Genomic DNA, 21,070 nt, shown 5'->3' with positions numbered 1-21,070 from the left:
ATTTCCAAAGCCCACTCCTTTTTTTTTTTTTTTTGAAACAAAGAAAATGATGAGCTCACATTTCGACAAGCCTTATTTTACAGCCAGTTTATGCTCAGCCTGGAATATAAAAAAAACGGGTTCAGCTGCTTATCCTTTTTGCTCAGTTAGGCCTTGGTGTCGTTTCAGAGCGACTGGATGGCATCCAAATGTGTATATTGCATTTCAATTGGAAGCTTTTCTTTTGCTGGGAAGAGGGAAATTAAATGCAATTTTTAGGATCAAATGAAAAACTGATTTGGTTTCGAGCCAACACACAAATATACAACCCTTTGTACACAACGGCTCAGTGCGCATTTGTGAGACTAAATGTTGAAAGGTAGGCATTTGATGCGAAGTTGGCTGAAAAAGTTATTTTAGGGTTAATTTGGACAATGTTTTAGAGCCCCAGTTAAGCCCAAAGTAGACAGGTGGAGCTGAGTGGCATGCAGAGATCAATCATAATCCTTCCTTGTCTAACTATCTTTAAAAAGAATGAATGCTCGCCAAACCCAAATCTAATGGGGCAGCTAAATAATACAACTTTAACATTTGCAAACATGTCATTGGATAACTCAGAACAGAAGAGGACAGAAGTGTATTTACAGATCCAGATGTTACATTTCTGAAATATCTCGTAAAACCTCTCAAGGCTAGCCAGAGCTAATTGCACTAAAAGAAAAGAGAATCGCCATTGATCCTCATCAACACTGGACAAAGCTAAACCTCATAATCCTCAGTGCTGGAATCCCTCCAGATGTGAGCATCAACCAGACAAGAGACGGGCTGAAGTCCAACATTGAGGCCTTTCCTTAATAACGCTGCTGATGGGAGGCTTTCGCGCAGCCCCTTGCATGCACTGAGGTATCCCACCAGGGCACTTCATCAACTTTAGAAGTGTCTTCTGTCACCGGGACACTGAAACGCCATGGCTGCACTTCACCACAGTGTCCTTAACACACGCCTTCATTTGCTTCCCTGAGAGGTTTCAGATGTTATGGAGTGGCTTGGTGTGAAGTCACGGTTAAAGCACAACATGGAGCAGGTCTGACCTCTTCAAACCAGGTTGCAGAATGAAAAAGGCGACCTAAAGAATACTAGGGACAGATATCCGTTTACTGGCTTCAGTACACACATATGGAGATGGATGTATTCATGTAAGATAAGATAAGATAAGATAAGATAAGATGAACCTTTATTAATCCCCGAGGGGAAATTCAGTTGTACAAAGCAGCAACAGGGTAAGCGTGAAAAAAAAACAGTACAGCAAAGATTCACACAGATCAATAAAATCTAAAATAAATAACATAAAATCAAGGAAATAATGATAATAATAATAAAAGACTATAAAAATAGGAGATAAATAAAAATAAGAGTAAAATAACTATCAGCATATATACATATTTGGTCATCATCTAAGTTATAAAGTGCATAATAAGTTAACATGGGTTGTGAAAACAGTGTATATTTACGACCAGTGATGTATTCCTTTATTCCATCGATTTTACATGACATCAAACTATTTAAGTTGTGTACTTAATTTCTCTTGGTCTTCTTTGGTTGGCCGAACTGATGAGACACAGGACATCCTGCACAATCCGTCCATTATTATATAATCACTACTGTTTTGACGATAGTGTCTATGCTTTATATGAGAATACTACTGTGTACAATACTATGTATACTATGTTGAAAACTAAGCTGTATTCGATGTGTGTACTACAATCACTATGCTCTATACTAGGATAGGATCTGGTTCCACATGTGAGTCAAGTTAAACTGAAACCAATTATATATGACCTCCTCCGCAGGACAATCCTTCTCTAGTGACAAAGCAACCCACGGGAGCCCAGAGGATGACACATAGCCAAGATAAAACATGTCCTTTCAAGGGATGATAATGTTGAGACAACAAATACAGATGTTGGGATGACAACAATCTCTGAGATATTGAAGCAACGGCGCGATGACTAAATGGTACGAGTCTGCTTCTTCTCCATTAATTCAGAGACAATGTGAGGCCAGTTGCCAAGTCACTGCATTACAGTACATTAAGAAAGGATGCACGCACGGACAGGAAGTGAGCGGACATTAGAAAGAGCTTTTGTCCAGTATCCCAAAACGCCCCCAGTGAGCGCTCTGGGGGGGGGGGGGGGGGTGATGTCACGCCAACGCACCCACTGAGACAGATGATCACATAGACTATCACAGCATCACACCCTGCATCCAAAATCACTATCATTGACATTCCCCCTGAACACAAAGAGGTGAGCAGCGAGTGGGAGGGTCCCGGGTGAGAGAGCATCTGGCTGAGAGAACACCAAGGGAGGAAAAGAAAAAGAGAAACGGTGAAAGGGAGGGACAGCGTTTCTAATAAATCATGGATAGGAAGCTGTTCTAGCAGGCAGTGGACGGCACTGGGAAATCATATTAAACATTACGAGAAATGTTTAAATATAGCTGCAATGTTTACATTTGTTTCGTCATGTTTGCCTCAGCTCCAGTTACACGGGTGGATTGTTTACATAACAGTCGTGCGGGTTGTTTGGAAGGAATGAGGAAACGATTGGCCGATTTACAGAACACATATTTGTCTGTTTTAATCCGATAGCATTTCTCCAGTTAAAGCATGACCGGTCGTTTCCTTCGACCCGCTGACGTGTGTTATCACTGAGATACACTGAGGTCACCTGAGGCCTGGCTCTTCTCTGGAAGGGAACCGAGCCAAGGGGTTCAGATACATGATGGAGTGGGACATCTGGAGAGTTTCATCAGGGCGTGTCATAACGGGGACAACGTGGAGGCACAGGCAGAGCGATAGATGGATGGAAACGCACTTTAGTACATCTGAAGGTCTCGTTTTATACACAGACAATCGGATATGACTAATACCACAATCAATTATGTTCCCATTGACAGAGCATTGTGTGATAGACTGGTCCCTAACATGGTGTCCAGCTGCTCCTATGACAACTGTAGCCGACACAATTCATGAAAGTTAATTGTTGGCCATTTACAAATATATCTATCAGCGTTTATTGCACTTAGCTTCACCCTAACGAGTCACTTTCGTCAGCAAAAGCTCGATTTAGGAACTATTCAAAACTACTTCCAGGTGAACTACAAATTGAATTTAGGATCAAAATCACATTGAATTGAGGCAGCAACCGTCAACATAGTTGTAGCTGCCATAATGCTACTTAGCACAAGTTAATTATTAGTATTATTATTTGTTTATGTCACTTTTGTTTGTTTGTTGAGCACTTCCAGTAATTGTCACATGGTTTGTCTATACAATTTTTTGTACATTTATATACATTTTTTCTGTTGACCGTTTTGTCCGTACAGTAGTTACTGCGTTGTGATTTTGTTTATTACATTTCGTAAAACGATCTTGCTTCAGTATGGACTTTCTCTTTGTAAAGCCAAGCTTAGCCTCTCGGCGACTCAAACTGAACTCGGTCTGCTTTCCACAGAAGGTGTTGGCATCAAAATGGAACTGATGTAAGAAAGAAAAGTACAAGCATTCTCGCCGAACACCCTAAATAGGCACAGGTTAACACACTGTGACGATGCCAACGCCAGCATTGAGTTTCTCCACTTCATCAGGCTCGTGTTGAAATAGCAATGTGGTGACACCCCCATGACGAGAGCGGATTTCGTTCTCCAATAACGCAGTTGTGAAAGGATGATCATATTAGGAAAGCCATTTCCTGTGTTTAAAGATGTTGGACAGTGTTTGTAGATAAGTCAGAGCATGAGTGAATGCGGTCCGTATCCAAGGAGGAGTAGACTACACAGCACTGATGTAAGACTCCACCAGAAGACACGTGTTGGAAAGAGTAGGTGGGATCCACTGCAGTTTAAACACGATGCATATCAAGACACTGGCTGGCGGTCACACTGTCATTGTTCCAGGCTGAACCGGCATTTAGACGCTGTCCCCTTTAAACACCGCCCGGCGCCGCAGGCTTTGAAGTGCAGTTATCTTTAAATGCTTAAACACAACCTTTTGCTTGGCTGAGGGGCTGATTAGGAAAGAGGTGCGGCCGGGGGTTCATGATATGGATGTGAGAATACACTTCTAATAGCTCAAAGAGAATAGATCACCAGGTACATCTACAAACACACAGGTGTGAGATATATCAGGGGCTTTATAGCTTGACAACTTGAGCGCGTTAGCTCCTTGAAATCTGATTAGAGAGTCCCTCTGGTGCGCGTCCACAGACGGGTTGAGATCAATGCTAATCCATCAGGACAGCATCAAAGAGTCGCTGGAAGTAGATCTGCCTGCTCACCTGCCGATGGACAGATTACTGCATGTGTGTGTGTCCTTCCTCCTGTGACTTTGCTGCCAAGTACATGAACTTCAGGGGTACTTGTTGTGGAAAGATTAGGGAAATATCTTTATATAGGTATTATTTGATCTTTCTATCTGATGCAGAGACTTGCCACTCAGTACAAGTCATGGCTGCGGCTTGCTGCATAGCCCCTGCTGTAAAGCCACCAAGTCTGTGCAAACACTGATGGGAACGACCTCAAATGATGGCGATTTACTTCTAAGTGCGCGAGCCGTAATGCTTCTCAGCTGTACCAACTGAAGCACGCCTGGCCGGTGGACTTCACACAGACACCTCTCTTACTTTCTCATTTCACGTGTGATCCTTTGTTATGCAATAGCTGTTGTTAGTGAGTAAATTACAGCCTGTGTACCTGGTCCAGCCCTTCAATCTGAAGCTGCCTATAATCTTATATCCCGCCACGGTGGGATGACGTTATTCATTTGTAATGCGGGTAGGGTACGGCCAACTATTTGTTCCCATCGACGGCTTTGGGAAAGATTGTTCTGTCAAGATCTAAGAAATATTGGCTGTGTTGTGTACACTTTGTAACCTGTCTGGAATGGTGGGTGAATAACATTGTACTCCCAATATGTACAGAGAATAGGACATAAAATAACTCCCCCAAGAGAATAACATGTACATGTAAAATACTGTATGGTTTCTCGAGGGTGCATGAGATATTCTTTAAAAAAAAAGAACCTTGTTATGTAAGAAAGACAGTGAGTTATGGAGACAGGTACATTCAGACTCAACAGAAAATAACATGTGTGGTTTTTAACAGCTGGTGCCTAAAACAATGCATTTTCTGAGACTGAATGTTAAATGTCTAAACGCAATAGCTTCACACAGCTCCTCTTTGAAAGGAATGAGTGACACATATCTGGAATAGAAGAATAACCCAGTAAAAGGATTGTAGACATATTTAGTTCTACAAACCTCCCCGTGTTCCAACTGGAAAAAGGGGGATAGGTCAAGGTCAAGGTCAACTTTGAATTAAAAAGTACATGACTTGTGCACAGACTAATATAGTTTAAGATTGAGACATTTCATAAAACAACATGACAAAAGAGAATGCAGGTGAAAGCGGGAGAACACGGACGAATCAAGCCAACATCTGACAGGCAACAGCAACCTTTTGGACTGAGCTACAGTTGATCACAACACGAGCAAAAGGTCTTGAGCCACAGAATGGCCGTAAAAGCAGATTGTGGCCATAAAAGGCCAGCACACGTCCGCACGAGGGTTGGAGCCTGGCAACCCAAATCACTTCCAGTTTAACAGCGAAGCCCATGCTGAGGCGCAGGCTGAGATCAGAAGCAAGAGGCAGACAGAGGCGGTGGACAAGGACAAGAGCAAAGAATGTATAAAAAAGAAAAACAAGCAGTCAGAAGAATGTGGAGGCATGGGTGGATACAAAGAGTGAAAGAATGCCAGAGAGATAGAGACAGACCGGGAGAAGAGGGACGCAGCCATATGGACTTGATTACAAGGCGGTGATGTCACGTGGGTATGTCAGGTAATCAGGCCCCAGCACGTGTGTGTCAGACAGCGCTGAGTGTACGGGGGCACAGTTACAACATCGTGATGACAAATGACTGCGTCTGGTTCCGCTGCTCCAAAAGAACATCTTGAAATGTGTCACGTGCACACAGTGAGGCAGCAGAGCCCTCGCGTCCATCTGGTTTGCTCATTAATGGTTTATCAGATTCATGCTAGATATCAGACACCAGCCGGCGCGCACACACACACACACACACACACACACACACACACACACACACACACACACACACACACACACACACACACACACACACACACACACACACACACACACACACACACACACACACACACACACACACACACACACACACAGCTGTCCTCTTTTGACGGGGACTGTAACGGAAATCAGAGATATCTCGTATCATGACTTGAGTCTCGTAACCTTAAAGATCCTTTCCCCTTAACAAATATATTTTCTCATGGTTGTGTCCCCTGACATGTCTTACCTCGACTCCACTGACTTGTCCTGGTGATACAATACTTCAGAGATCATTCAAATCGTTTTTCACTTAGTTGTTGTTCTTTAGCACAAACCTAAAAACAAGCATTAAACAAGAGAATAGAAATGCACTAATACATCTATGAGATCTAAGAAAGTCATTATGGTTTAATTTCCACCTTCCTCTTGACTTTTGTCAGAAAAACATTCAGCCGTTGACCAAGTATATATAATATATAATAAGTATAATGCTGTGGTTAAAGTTGATATTTGGACCTCACTTTGAGAAATCTTTTCTGGTGCTTTTTGATTGGATGGTGACAATGTAGATATAGACTCTAGAGCAGGGGTCTCCAACACGTCGATCGCGAGCTACCGGTAGCTCGCGGGCAGCTTTTCAGTAGCTCCCCGCTCGATTATTGATTATAGCGTAGTAACGTTGCTTCTTGATTTTTCGGCCGCGGCCGGACAATAACGTTTTTTTATTTTAGAATTGTTTCTGTCACACGAATATAAAATTGGTCGGTGACACAGAGATTAAGGAACAGACGTGACAGCGGCACAGCGACACCACACACGGAGCAGTCTGCTTTCTCCAGCAGCACCAGCAGAATGACCCGCTCTGAATCAGTCCGTGTCGCTGCGGCTCAGAGACACACAGGGAGGGATTTGTGTTTTTGAAAAACACTCGTTATCGTAATGTCTTGTTTTTGGTGGATTTAATCAAGTCTTGGATTGCAGAGTATGAAAGTCCTCTTGCTATTTTCAGTTGATAAATACTTGTGTAAAGTTTGTGAACGCAGGAGGAAAGCTTCTGCGATCACCGTCTCCTCTCCGTTCCTCCAAGCCCCGCCCCCTCCTGAAAATAATGAGTGACAGGCTGACAGTGACCCGATAGAAACTGTATTATTCACTTAACCACTGATTGAGATATAATGAAGCTAACTTAGTCTCATACATTCATGGGATTCATGTAACAGCAAGACAGAGAATGTAAGTGAGCACCCACATGCACTATTTTTGTTTTTATAATGCTGTTGTAAATACTCCTTGTCTGCTGTGTTCAGACCGTTCAGACTCAAGTCATGTGTGTGATGCCACATTCAGGACATTCAGTGTCCTTTTTTTAACAGAAGACCGTTGCTAGAAGCTGCAGCTGGACTGCAGAAGCATTATTTTTTTGTTTTTGAGGATGGAAAAATGTCACACACAGATATAGGGAGGCTAGACCTACAATTGATTAATTATGGTTTATAATTTCATGTCAACACGAAGAAGAAGAAAAGATGGCTGCACTGTTCAGTGTCAATCCTGTGGAGATGGAGATGGAGGTTATAAATCTCCAAAATCATGTTCAGCTTAAGTCTCAGCAAAACTCACAACATTTCTGGAGCCTTGTAGATCCAGAAAACTATAAGAACATCACCAAGCAGCACTGAACATGTCTGCTTTATTTGGTTCTGTATACATCCCTTTGTGAAGCAGCTTTTTATGACATGAATGAAATCTAAATACAGAACAAGACCGACTGATGAACATAAATGACTCCATTAGAGTGAACCTAAGTGGGTCCAGCAGACCACTCTAAGGTAGACTCCATGCAGCGCCCGTCATCTCACTAACTGTGAAAAAGAGTGAATGCACTTATTTTACACGTGCCATAAGATGCTTGCAAGGTGGTGATTAAGGCGATGTATTTACTATGTGGGCCATAATAAGAAGTGAAAACATTGTAATTTGCTATTGGACATGTATGTGAATCTTCAGTGAAGTACTTACTATGTTGTCCATATTAATATGTTGAAATATGAAATTGTAGTTTTTTTGGACCTAGATGTGAAGTTAAGATTTTAGATAAGCTTTAGGTATTGATTTCACACAAAAGTAGCTTAATTCAACTGATGAGTGCTCTGTGAATAAATGTAAGCGATGCGATGCAAGTAGCTCTTGGCCACTTTCATTTTTTCAAAGTAGCTCTCAGGTGAAGAAAGGTTGGAGACCCCTGCTCTAGAGAGAGGAAGACATGCAGCACAGGTCCCCACTCAGAAATAAAACGTTGCAATTCTATGGTAGGGATTTGAAGACACCCTAAAGCTGTGTTTTTTGAGAAAAGTAATGTCGGTCTGACCTCGTGGACTAGTCTCTCCAATGACACATGCTTTGCAGCTTCATCGAGCAGATACATCTTTTCATTCATCCGTGGAGCTCATATTTAGCCGTTTGAATACTCTTCAAAGTTCCAGCATGTTGAAATGCCGAAGGACCATGCTTTGAGATGTAATGACCGCCTTGCACACATAGCTCAGGCAAATCCAATCCCAAACCTCCACATTCTTTTGCGTATCGTCAGGGCGACAGGGCTTACATAATAAATCATCACCCCCCCACTATTTGCCATTTGGCAGAAGCTTGTCACAGCAAACGTGTTTGTGTGGCCTGCTCTTGTGTTTGAGCCCAAACATATGTTTCATGTACACAGTACCCGAATATGTCCACATCCGGAAATAGAATCTACGAATTGTTTGTTCCAAGAACAGCTTGTTGCAAGGAAATGGGAGAGAACACACACTTATAGTTTGGAGCTGGAGGTCAGCAGTCGTTGGATTCTGTGACACTGACATATTGTGTTTTAAATTGCCTGAAATCAATCCTACTTGAACCAAGTGTGCACTACAGTTCCTCAATTCCCATTGGCAGAGCATTAGAATACCGCTTTTAAGACTTGAGTGTGGTTCAGGGGAAATGGCTCTCTCGGCAATCGAGTTGTCATGCTTACAAGCTGACATCAGACGTGTTTTTTGTGAGAGGCAAGAAAGAGTTAATACCATGTCATTGTTTTAGTACTCCTCCAGCCTCTGATCCCCTGGCGTTTGGCCGTCAACAACACATTTGACATATGGCGCTTTAAGAAAAGTCGACCCCATCAGAGCGTATTGAATGACAAGTTTAAGACTTGTATTCTCGAAACTGTTTGCAAAGGCAACATGGCGAGTTCCTCACCAAAAATAAATGCTATCGTTGGCTTCTATTGGCGCTGGCCATCCAAACGTTGACACACAGCGTTATACACTATCGTCCAACAATGGTCTCCTACGATTGGTAGAAAAGGCTGAGATTAATTGCAAGCCTTTTACGTAAGTCACCGAGACACATGTTTTCGGTTTACCTCTTATAAGGAATTTGCACGTCGCGTCTGGCTACAGCTGCGGCTCCATCTGCCACTAAACAACCTCAGGTCGCAGTGTGTACGCTGAGGATTCGTCAACATTTGGACAACACCTAATTACACTGAGCTCGCAGTACTCTTGGCCAGAGATGTTAGCTTTCTGTTTGACATTTCTGGACTCAAAAGTTTTCCAGAAGTTGGTTACAATGGTTAGTCGATGCTTGTGGACTTAAAGCTAAACACAAGCCTCGTTTCCTATCATTATTCTCCATCTGATGTGTGATTACATCAGGCTGGAAATTAATGATAGCACAGAGAGAACAACCAGGGACTTGTAAGTGTGCTGCGTAGCTGTTGGCCAACGTTCAGTCAAATCCTGAAGCCAGGTTAGATGACGGAGTTGATGCGGGTCAAAGGTATATGCTGTCTTTTTGTATTCTTACATGACAACCCTGCCAAGTGAAGCATTCAATGAAACCAGGAAATCTCTGCGTCCCTCAGATTGGTTGGCAAGGTTGTAACGTCATGTTTCATTTAGTAGGCATGGAGCAGGAACAGTCTTGCCCTTATTATTGTCTAGCACCTCTGGAGTGAGTTGGAACTGCACTTACAGGCTGAAACCACATCTTTCTCCTAACAATAGAAACACTGACAGCTAAGCAATAACCTCGCTATCAATTTGCTCCCATCACGTGACAATAGGTGACGCACAGTGTTAAGACTTTAACAGATGGATTTAGTCACAAGTTATTGCTTTTGAAATGTTTGAGTGACGTTAGAGCAATCTGATAATAGAAGTTAAGACTGAGGCATTGTGAGCGGAACAATGCGCCACTGATAAAACGCAATGTGTGCTAACTTACCGTAGGATTACGCCGCTGTCTGAAAAATCCATTATTTTGTTTGTGCAGCCATTAGCTCAGAGCCACTTATGCACCCACAGGTGTTTGACTACCCCAGCCTCGCCTCAGATAGCCTCCCTGGGCTGTGGATTCCTAGTGGTGGAAAGTTACCAAGTACTACACAAATGCACTTTTGCAGCTATCTTGGAAGTCGTTATTAGCACAAGATTTAGAGGTGCTCGCTGGCTCATATTTGATCTTAACTGGTTTCCTTTGTGACCAGTTTTTATGCTAAGCTAACTGAGCTTCTCATCTAATATCGGGCCAAAAAAGGAAATGTCTTATACAAAAACAATAAATCTCTTGCTTATAATACGGGCACTTATACATGATTAGCTTTAATTTGATACTTACCTATAGTTTTAACTACTTTTATACTCTGCCTTGACAAATCTGTGAAGTTGTCAAGGCATGGCTATCACTTTGCAAGGCAAGGCAAGGCAAGTTTATTTATATAGCACCTTTCAGCACCAGGAAATTCAAGGTGCTTTACAAAAATGAAAAAAATTCAGATAAAGGCATTTAAAAACAGTAAAAGATAATAAAAGAAACATTAAAAGAAAAACAAAAAATGAAAGACATTTCGACATTGCAGCTTGATTAGGATCTGTAAACGTACTCCAATACTGATGTATACTGACAAAATGCACCAAATCTTACTCTAAATAATACAAGATAATTGTATAGAGCCGGTGTAAGGGAACATATTGGGAGAAAATCTAAATTCCTGGAAAATAGAACAATAAACTAAGAAACTTCTTTTCCTTAGTGAGACTGACATTGTGATGCTACTCAAATGAAACCACGCATGTTAATCTCTACAAAAAAATATAATTTTCACTTTTAAAAGATACTTGTCGAGTCTTGTCTTGTCCTTCATCACGATTACGAATTCTCTCAAGGCTTTGTTAATAACTTTTCAAGGAGATTGTTTCCCCTGTCCTGACTGAGTAAATGACTTGTGTTGATAAGAGCCAGAAGAAAACAGTGTAACTGGAACTCCTCGCCTGTCTTCACCTCCTGCCCTGCCTCCGGAGCAGTGACGGAGCACGCAGATATTTCACACATTACATACGTGGAGAAAAAAAAACTTTCCCTCTTTCCTGACACATCCTTTAGTCAAACAGTTACTTTAGGAGACGCACTCAAACACAGCTCCACATGCGAGCAAGCACACCCCCTTTTTGCGAGCCTCCGCAATGCAAAGCTCCATTTAAGGGCATGGTGATGATGTAATGGTCCATAGGCAGGGAGCACATCCCTTATTGTTTGGGCCGCCTGCAGGAATGCCCACATTACAGCTACTCAGAGTGAGACACACACAGAGAGGAAGAGTAGAGCGTCTGGTGTTGTACGGCAAGATAATGAGCTTATGGCAGTGAACCTGGGGAAGCCTTTGGCAGAGGTAGGCATGCTGAACATTACTACGGAGATCTTATGTGTCCTTTTTTAAAAGAGTTGTCCATGTGTGGCTTGGCTTAGTGATACATTTGAAACGTAGCATCCTTCCATGCTGGTTTTCTGTACTTTTAATTGTAAGTTTTATGGTGTGTTTTTAATAGAATCTGTTTCGGCTTTCATGTTTTTATTGTGTAACTAAAGTAGATTCATTTTGTAAGTACCTCATGGGATTTACTGAATTGATTTGCGTGCTGAAATGTATGTACACTATATCTGGAACTCAGATCCAGTAAAACCCTAAAAAGGAACAATCCATTTTGCTTAGTGATGAATGAATGCTAAAACACATTTTGGTTCATTGCTCAGAATCTGAAGGGAAAGCTATTTAAAAATGCTGCATTGTAAACTTAGATATAAACTATTTAGACAGTGATACATCTTTTCATATCAGAAAGTGGCGTTAAACATGTCACCTTGCTGGCCCATGGGAGGAATTTCTGAAGGTAATAGAATCGTAGAAATCGTAGGATCTTGTGGCGTCCCATGTGTGTAGTAGAACAAAAAGGATATTGTAATAGATGCGGTATGGCAGAAACTAGATTAAACCTAATTTAACTATATTTCATATAAATAGTATGTATAGTACAGCCGATTTATTGTTTAGAACCAGATATTTTGTGATATTTAAGTACTTTTAACAGCTTTTTATTGTCCGCTGATCTCATTTCTTGGATGTGGCTGTGAAAGTCAAGATGAAATTCTAACTGATACAGAAATTGTCAAATTAGGAGACGTTATAAGAACGTGTCTGCATTAAGCAGTAAATGTTTTTACGGAGATAATGGTGTGTGGTATTAAAGACGTATGGGGGATTTCCATCACGTGTTTTCAGCATTTTGGAAAATACTGCATAATTGAACTCGCACAACTTTTAAGGACACAAAGTTAACACCAATGTCTTCTTTGGTAACACTCTATTAACCATTTCATCACAAGCAGGAAGTTAATAAATATCACAGCTACATATTTCACACATGTTGATTGCACTCTTGGGGCATATCACTTAGCCCGCGTGGACTTTACATTCAGTACAGGCACAGCATCAATCAGCGCTCCCCCCTCTTTCAAACTGTGTCACACATGAGGGCAATCGGCCCACAATCCACATGTTAAAGCGGAGGTGGCCACGAGGATATATCGCTCTGTACATACATGACCTAATCACTTGTGGTGAGGAAATGACATATGGAAGGTGAGCCACAGTTTCCAGCTCCAGGAGCCACGTAAAGAGAGGGGAAGCCCTCTGTGAAGCTGGGGCTCGTCGTGACTCCCTGATGGATCACAACGGGATGTTTCCTTTTCTTTTTTAATGCCCTTTATGCTTATATTTTAAGAACAGGCAAAAATACATTAGCACCAAAGCCAGAAACAACCCGTAAAGTTAAGACATTTGGCTAACCCACGAAATGACTCAAATCCTTTTCCATGACAACATGCACGCCCATGATGTCAGGCGTTTAAAAGGGGAATATGATTTGTATTGCAAAGGTTGCACAGGGTGGGTGGTGAGGTGACTTGTAATGTTGATAGCCATGAAACTGCGATGTCGCAATCTTTATGTGCAGCATTTTAAAGTGTATTCCTCCAAAGTAATGTTCTTTCAAGCTGTAGCCATGTCTGCGCTTTTAGGACACGGAGATAAAAGCGGATTGGGAAAGGAAACGTGGACGGATGAGATCATAATAAGATAAGTCATATTGATGTGTTCCCTGAACGCACATGGCAACGGCTTCGGCTGACTTATGGCAGACGCTGGTCGGTTGAGCTACTACTCATTCAACAATGAATGGTCTCCAGCGTTAGCTAAGGGTCAGAATATTCCCTCACCAAATGTAACCATCTATTTTCCCCCCTGCTATATGAAATTCTTTCAAATGTAATAAGAAAAAAGTTGGCTCTTTTGGCCAAACATCTACGTGTGTGTCCAAGACAAGAAGGATGAAGGATTTATATCCATTTTAGCTTCAAGTCTTACCAGGAAACAAAGTACATGTTCTTTCTATTTTGGCTGATGACTTCACTCGAAAAGCATCAGGGACTGAGATAAGAGATTGAGTAAACAGTGATTATACAGGCGACATTTTGCAAGCGGGATGTCTGCCTGCTTTGCTTAGCAACTCAGTGTCTCTACGCAAACAACCCTTTGTGAAAAACAATATGTCATTTTTCAACACATGCATGTTTCAGTAGAGGCTCCTGGCACAACACTCGTAAGCCAGAGTCCTTGAGAGTAACCATGATGTACACCCGGAATACTCACATACCATCAAATTAAAAAGGGGTCTACGAACACATTCTGCTGAAAAACATGAGGCCTTTAAGTCAAAGTAAAGCTACTGAATTCGCTATAAATACAAAGAAATAAAATATATTTCTCTATTTCATTATTATTTTTCCAACGCAATAACGTGTAGGTAGTAGCTGGTGATGGGGTTAACAACTTTATTGTATGTTGTATTCATAGCCTGAAACTAAATAGCAGGACATAAAGCTTTTGAATAATGAACAGGACAATATCTGCCCTCATAATGTCACAGCGTATAAGTAATAAGTCATTTGTATCACGTAAGAGTATCGAGTTAATGTACTTATTATTGTTAACAACAGACTCTTAACATAATCTGGTTGAGTGGCACATATTTCCAGTTTGAACAGGATACGGTTCTCTTAAAATAAAGTTTACAGCATATTTCATAATAAGTAATAATAGTGAATTAGTTTCTGGAAACGTAGCCACACACATCTCCTTAACCAACCACACCACATTCATAATGAATATGCATATTCTTATAATACTTTATAGGATGTTGTTTGGTCTGAATGTAATTGAAACAGATGGATGCAGTTAAACGTGCCCCACCCCCCCCACCCCCCCCCCCCCTTTAGCTGCTACTGAAGAAAGAAATGACATACCCTCTACTGCTGAGAAGTGACCCACCCTTCCTCACTTACATCATGGCCCACAATCCAAGTGTACATGTGGAATTAGTGATCCCTAAGTGTGCGTTTGTGTGTGTGGGGGGATTTCTGTATAAACTCGGGGACTGTAATTGCCTTTAGAAGATGGGGGAATTCCTTTAAATGTATCAGGAAAAAACAGGGAGGGTAGGTGGTTAAAGAAGGGAGGGGGTAAGGGGTTGGTAGTAGAGGAACCCCTTAATTAAAGGATTGTTCCATGCCAGGGGGCCATTTGTGTGGAAATGCCTGGCAGCTGCACACACAGCAGTCATAACATACCCCCCCGGGACTGTTGCCTGGGCGATGTATGCACCAGACGTACTGACCCCGGCACAAACTGCAACTGCATCCACTGGCACACATGCAATGCACCTTAACATCGTTTGTGTTCTGTACTCATGAGACAATGTGAGAAGTAGTTGAATAAATATCACCTGTTCAGCCTTTGGTTTGGTCTCCAGATTTAAGGATGGCATACCACTTGCTTTCATGTGCAAAAACCGTCTCTTCAAATAACCATTGTACTTGCCTTTGTGCAATCTCCTCCATGTCAGCATTCATGTACATCCTGATTTGAAATTTCCTTTAAACAATATTGCTCCTCTTATCTGTTCGCATTACTTCCTGAGGTTAACATCAACATTTTGTTGCATGCCAGTCATGCCCAATTATTTCCCAGAGGACTTCATCGGCCTTGTGTTATACCCTCAACTGGATGGAAACTGATTGTTAACTCGAGGCTTAATATGTACAGCAGGAACGTAGGTTTCCAAGCCATGGGAGAATTAGTTGGCAACAAGGGAACAAGAAAAAAGTAACCACAGGTATTTCAGATTACCAACCTGAGAGAGTTTAAGTAATGCTTTTTATGAAGTGTTGAATTTTCCATGACATAAACATGTTAGTCCTCCGCAGAAATGCAGGGGAAATAACAGTGTTTATGATGTGTCAGGGCTTGGAGAAGTGGGCCTAATGGGTAAGGACAGTGGGGGTGTAGAGTTTCTTAAGCGCCTTTCACGTATAACATATGAAGACTGACATGTTAGTTTTATCAATGATTTCAATGTGTGTTGCTCCAGAATTCACTGGAAGTTATCAAAACAGCAAGGGACAGTAACAATTTCGCAACACTAAACATTCACTAATGTTTTAAACGGATATGCCATTTCTATTTCCAAGCTCTGAATTGGATTGCTCATGGTTCCCTTTTTTCTTTTTTTTACAGATTGAAGCTGTTAATTGATCAGGACAAGGCCTACCAGGAAAGAAAGGAGGAGGAAAACGACCAAAAGGTTGAAAGTCTGAAGGAGGAGCTGACAAAACTCAAGTCCTTTGCGTTGATGGTGGTTGACGAACAACAGCGTCTGACTGAGCAGCTGAAACAACAAACAGCAAAGTTCCAAGAGCTGAGTGTCACCGCTTCGCAAGCCCAGGAGGAGCTGAGCTCAGCTAATGCCCGGCTGCAGGAAGAGGAGCAAAAGGTCTTTCGCTTGGAGGCGGAGCTGCATGACCACTCCGGTCGATTCCATCAGGAACAAGAGACCATGACTGCCAAACTGACCAGCGAGGACGCACAAAACAGGCAGCTGCGCCACAAACTGTCCACTCTCAGCAGGCAGCTTGATGACCTGGAGGAGACCAACAAGACCCTGCGCAGAGCAGAGGAGGAACTGCTGGAGCTGAGAGACAAAATCAGCCGTGGCGAGTGTGGAAACTCGAGCCTCATGTCTGAGCTCGAAGAGTTACGTAAAAGGGTGCTTGAAATGGAGGGAAAGGATGAAGAGCTGATCAGAATGGAGGACCACTGCAGGGACCTGAACAAGAAACTGGAGAAAGAGGCCACTCAAAGCCGGAGCTTGAAGGCTGAAGTCGATAAACTGAACCACCGAATTATGGACTTGGAGAAATTAGAGGACGCGTTCAGCAAGAGCAAACAAGAATGCAACTCTCTCAAAAGTAACCTGGAGAAAGAGAGGACGGTGTCACAGGTTCTGACCAGTGAGCTGGAAGTCTTGAAAGTCAGGGTCAAAGAACTGGAGGATGCTGAGAGTCAACTAGGAAAGACGGAGCTGACTCTGAAGGAAGATCTGACCAAGTTAAAGACCTTGACAGTCATGCTGGTGGATGAGAGGAAGGCAATGGCAGAGAAGCTCAAGCTCATGGAGACCAAGGTCCACAACAGCACTGGCAAACTTCAGGCTGAACAGGACAAGGTGACCTCGGTCACAGAGAAGCTGATTGACGAGAGCAAGAAAGCCCTAAGGTCAAAGGCTGAGCTTCAGGACAAAATGTGCGGCGCTACAAAGGAACGGGATGACTTGAAGGCCAAGTTGAGTGCTGAAGAGGAGAAGAGCAATGACTTGGAGTCTAAGATCAATATGATGAAGAAGAGGTTGCAATCGCTTGAGAACATAGAAAGAGAATACGTGAGAAGCAGAGCTAAAGAGGACCACACCAAGTCCCCCACTGCTAACCGCTTCCAACAAGAAGAGAACAAAGTAAAGGACTTGACGCAGGAGGTCGAACGCCTCAGGCACAAAGTAAAAGACATGAAGGTGGTGGAAGGTGACCTCTTGAAAACAGAGGAGTTTGAATCACTGGAGAAGAGATTCAACAGTGAACAAGAGAAAGGTAAGACATTAATGGAGGAGCTGGAAATATCCAGAAATGAACTTTCAAAGTACCAGCTGGCTGAGAAGAAAGAGTGCAACCAAGAGCATGTTCTTTATAAACGCTTGAAGGACGAGGAGGCGAAGTCGAGTCATTTGACCAGGGAAGTAGCAGCTCTGAAGGAGAAGATCCATGAATACATGGGGACAGAGGACTCCATTTGCCGCATGAAAACTGACCACTCGACACTCCAACGAAAGCTGACCCAACAGGAAGTCAGAAACAAAGAGCTGGCCAGAGAAATGGAGACACTCAACAGAGAGCTTGAGAGATATAGACGCTTTAGCAAAAGTCTTCGCCCTGGCATGAATGGAAGGCGCTTTTCAGACCTTCATGTTGCCACCAAGGAGGTGCAGACAGAGCCCCAGGACCTAATGTCTCCCAACTGTACGATGACAATGGCCCCCCTGGAGCGTGCTGTGGTGAACGGGAAGCTGTACGACGAGAGCGAAGCAGAGGAGAATGCAAACTACAGCAATGAGCTTCAGCTCACCAAGTGCAGCCCCTCACTTTTAAATAATGTAAATAATCTAAACAACTTGAGAAGAGCTCGAGTCCCGTTTGGTAAAAACAAAGACGCCTCCCTTCAGGTGAACGGTAAAGGGCAACCACGGCAGAATGGCAACCACGTTCAGCCTGGAGATGTGGTGTTGACCCACAGCCCTGGGCAGCCTCTGCACATTAAAGTGACTCCTGACCACGGACATAACACAGCGACGCTCGAGATCACCAGCCCGACCACAGAAAACACCCAGTCATTCACCAGCACTGCTGTCATACCCACAAGCGGAGGTCCACCCAAACAAAGAATTACAATCATCCAGAATGCTTCCATATCCCCCAATGCTAAATCCATCTCCCCATTGATGAAATCTAAAGGGTCCCCCATCTCCGATGAACTGTACTCACCGGACAGGGCCCTATCACCTTTCAATATGGCTGCATACTCAAGAGCGATGTCTCCAGACTCGTGTGGCTCCGTAACACCAGACAGAGCCATTTCACCGATACAGATAGTGTCAGTCACAACAGGCACCCCTGAACGCTCCCTCTCCACGGAGCCACTGGAGGTCGTTGGAGGGCACGCAGTCTTCCGCGTGACCCCAGAAAGGCAAAGCAACTGGCAGATCCAGAGGTCGAACAGCTCTGGGCCGAGCGTCTTCACCACGGAGGACAACAAAATCCACATTCACTTAGGGAGCCCGTTCATTCAGAGCATCAGCACTCCAACGCAAACGCTGAGTCCGTGCAACACACCTGGACTCCAGGAGCAAAGGACGCAGGTGATTGCAAATTGCAGTAATTCTACGATCAAAGCCACGAGCAAAATCACAAGTAGCATCACGATTAAGCCCACCGCCACCCAAATCCAAAGGCCATCACAAATTACAGTAAGTAATGTCTATGAGTGACCTCATAACCCCCGAAAGTCTCCATCCCATCCTTTGTTACTGAGTCCTCCCCATGAGACCCACTACAACCGTAGACCCTTACCAACCTGTCTCTACCCCGACATTTCACCTGTCCGTGATTTATGAACTTAAACCGTGGTTTGAATGTTTTTTTTGGTTGGTTTGCTTGGTTGTGTGATTAAATTGAAATACTTGTTTGCCTGCATGAGAGATCAATACCATTTGAAAGCACTAGAAATATTGATTTAATTTGACACCTGGTTTTAACTTATGTGCACTTACTGTATTGTACTCAGTGGCACATTTGCCGCGCAGATATTCACACTGATGTATCGTATCAGCTTTTATACTTCATATTACACATACTGCATTATGATTACGTTGTTTGGTTTTCTGAGGATTAAAGTGTGCAAAAAAATATATGTTTTATAGTTTGTCATCAATGCTTGCCAATTTCATTTACTCACTAAATCCAGCATGTTATAAATGTTTATAAATACAAAATAATTATCTGGGGAAATGATTTTTGGCGCATGCACAGTAACTTTTTAACACTTTAAATTTCAATCCAATGTTTTTACGTTACAGTGTGTTAACAACATATTTCAATTCACTTTCTCAGAATTGAACATAAAGACTGTGCAGACTTTGTTAGAGCTAATTAAATAATACCCAATGGAAGAGTTGTCTGTAAAACCTTTGTGCTCACACTAACCAGAGGACAGGAAAACCTTCTGGGACTCCGACATGTGTTCGCTTGCTTGAGTTAAGATCATAGGCTGAGGTCATAGTTTCTTCTTACATTCAGGGCACAGAAACCAAGAGACGGATGAGAGTGAGAACCAGCATGATGTGAACTCGCTGTTCTCCTAAATGATAGAATGGAAACCCTGCTTGAAACCTTTAACACTCAAACAGCTGCTTGATATGTGATTATAGAAAGTGCAACATGTTGTAGAATTAAAGTTGCTCTTCTCGTCTGTAAACACGAATGAATGAAACATGGTTAGGATTGTAGGTTACTGAAACATGGCTACCATTCAGATAACATCACCCACTTATATGTCAAGTGTTGTAAAAGTGATTTAAACAATTCTGTCAAATGACAAACTAAATTAGTAACATAAGTGAATCAGGCGATACATTCAGTCTTCCTTTATCTCTTATTGGTGCTGTTCTCTGTAATCACCATATCATGACAAATACATCCTTAACCCTTGTGTTGTGTTCAAAAGGTCCATTTTGACCCATGATTTATCTCAGTCCAAAACACACACAAAAAATGACTATCATCCAATATTGTTTTAACTACATCATAACTAACTTATAATGCATTCATAACTGTACAATCCTGTTGTAATTTAACGCTATGGCCCAAAACACATTACACCACATATTGCACACGTGCATATGCGTGTTAATGTTCAAGTGTTAGTGTACATATTCTTTGAGAAAGGTGGAGTTCCCGTGGGGGGAGGGGGCCAGAGGGAGGGGAGACCAGGCGCATGTTGCGAAAAAGTATTGTTACAGTGGATGAAGGGGGTGGGGGAGGGGCGTCTAAAGTTAAAGATGAAACTTGATTGCGCCAAATTTGACCTTGAGTCACCCAAAACAATTATGCTGGGTCTCCCCCGACACCAAAGTATACACTTTTTTTTTAGAGACCTTCAGACGTGGCAAAAATTGTCAAAATCTGTTTTGTAGTGTTTATATAGCTGTTGTGGAGGATATCAGGAAGCCTTGTTCCGATAAAAAAAACTAGAGCGTAGTAATTATATAATTTTAACTTGAAACGGGTCACGGGAGACCCGAACACAACATAAGGGTTAAAATTAAAATATTTCACTACTGGTAGAAAAAAGAAAGACAAGTTTTTGCCCATTTCTGAGAGTGCTGCCACCCGAAAGTGCACCCCACACTTCATCAAAAAGCCCCTTCGGAAAACCTGATACAACGTCCCAAACTCAGAAATACTAATGCATTTGTTGATAGTTCAACCTCATTGGTCTTTCAGCAACAATTCTCATTATTCATCGGGTAGAAACCCAAACCAAAAAGTCTGTTTTATTTTGCTTCCTCCCATGAATCATGTCCCTTGAAATGAATCATCAGTACAACTTACGACCGTTCCTCCA

At 42.5% G+C, this 21,070-nt stretch overlaps 1 protein-coding gene across 2 annotated transcripts in view; it reads left to right on the top strand.

Annotated features, from left to right (window-relative positions):
- The window catches only part of filip1l (filamin A interacting protein 1-like), a 62,242-nt gene that overhangs the window by 36,791 nt on the left and 4,381 nt on the right, over positions 1-21,070 (top strand). Inside the window, exons 1-2 of one of the 2 annotated variants that reach the window (XM_034098437.2) lie at positions 11,657-11,839; positions 16,079-18,914. In XM_034098437.2, coding sequence (XP_033954328.1) covers positions 16,194-18,914 — 2,721 coding nt within the window. In that variant the 5' untranslated portion in view covers positions 11,657-11,839; positions 16,079-16,193. Of the gene's footprint in view, positions 1-11,656; positions 11,840-16,078; positions 18,915-21,070 lie in introns of those variants that run through there. The other variant, XM_034098428.2, reaches the window with a different exon arrangement.

This window comes from Pseudochaenichthys georgianus, chromosome 2 (genome assembly GCF_902827115.2).
Source record: "Pseudochaenichthys georgianus chromosome 2, fPseGeo1.2, whole genome shotgun sequence".
NCBI lineage: Eukaryota > Metazoa > Chordata > Actinopteri > Perciformes > Channichthyidae > Pseudochaenichthys > Pseudochaenichthys georgianus.
This window is presented reverse-complemented; position numbering and strand designations above follow the sequence as displayed.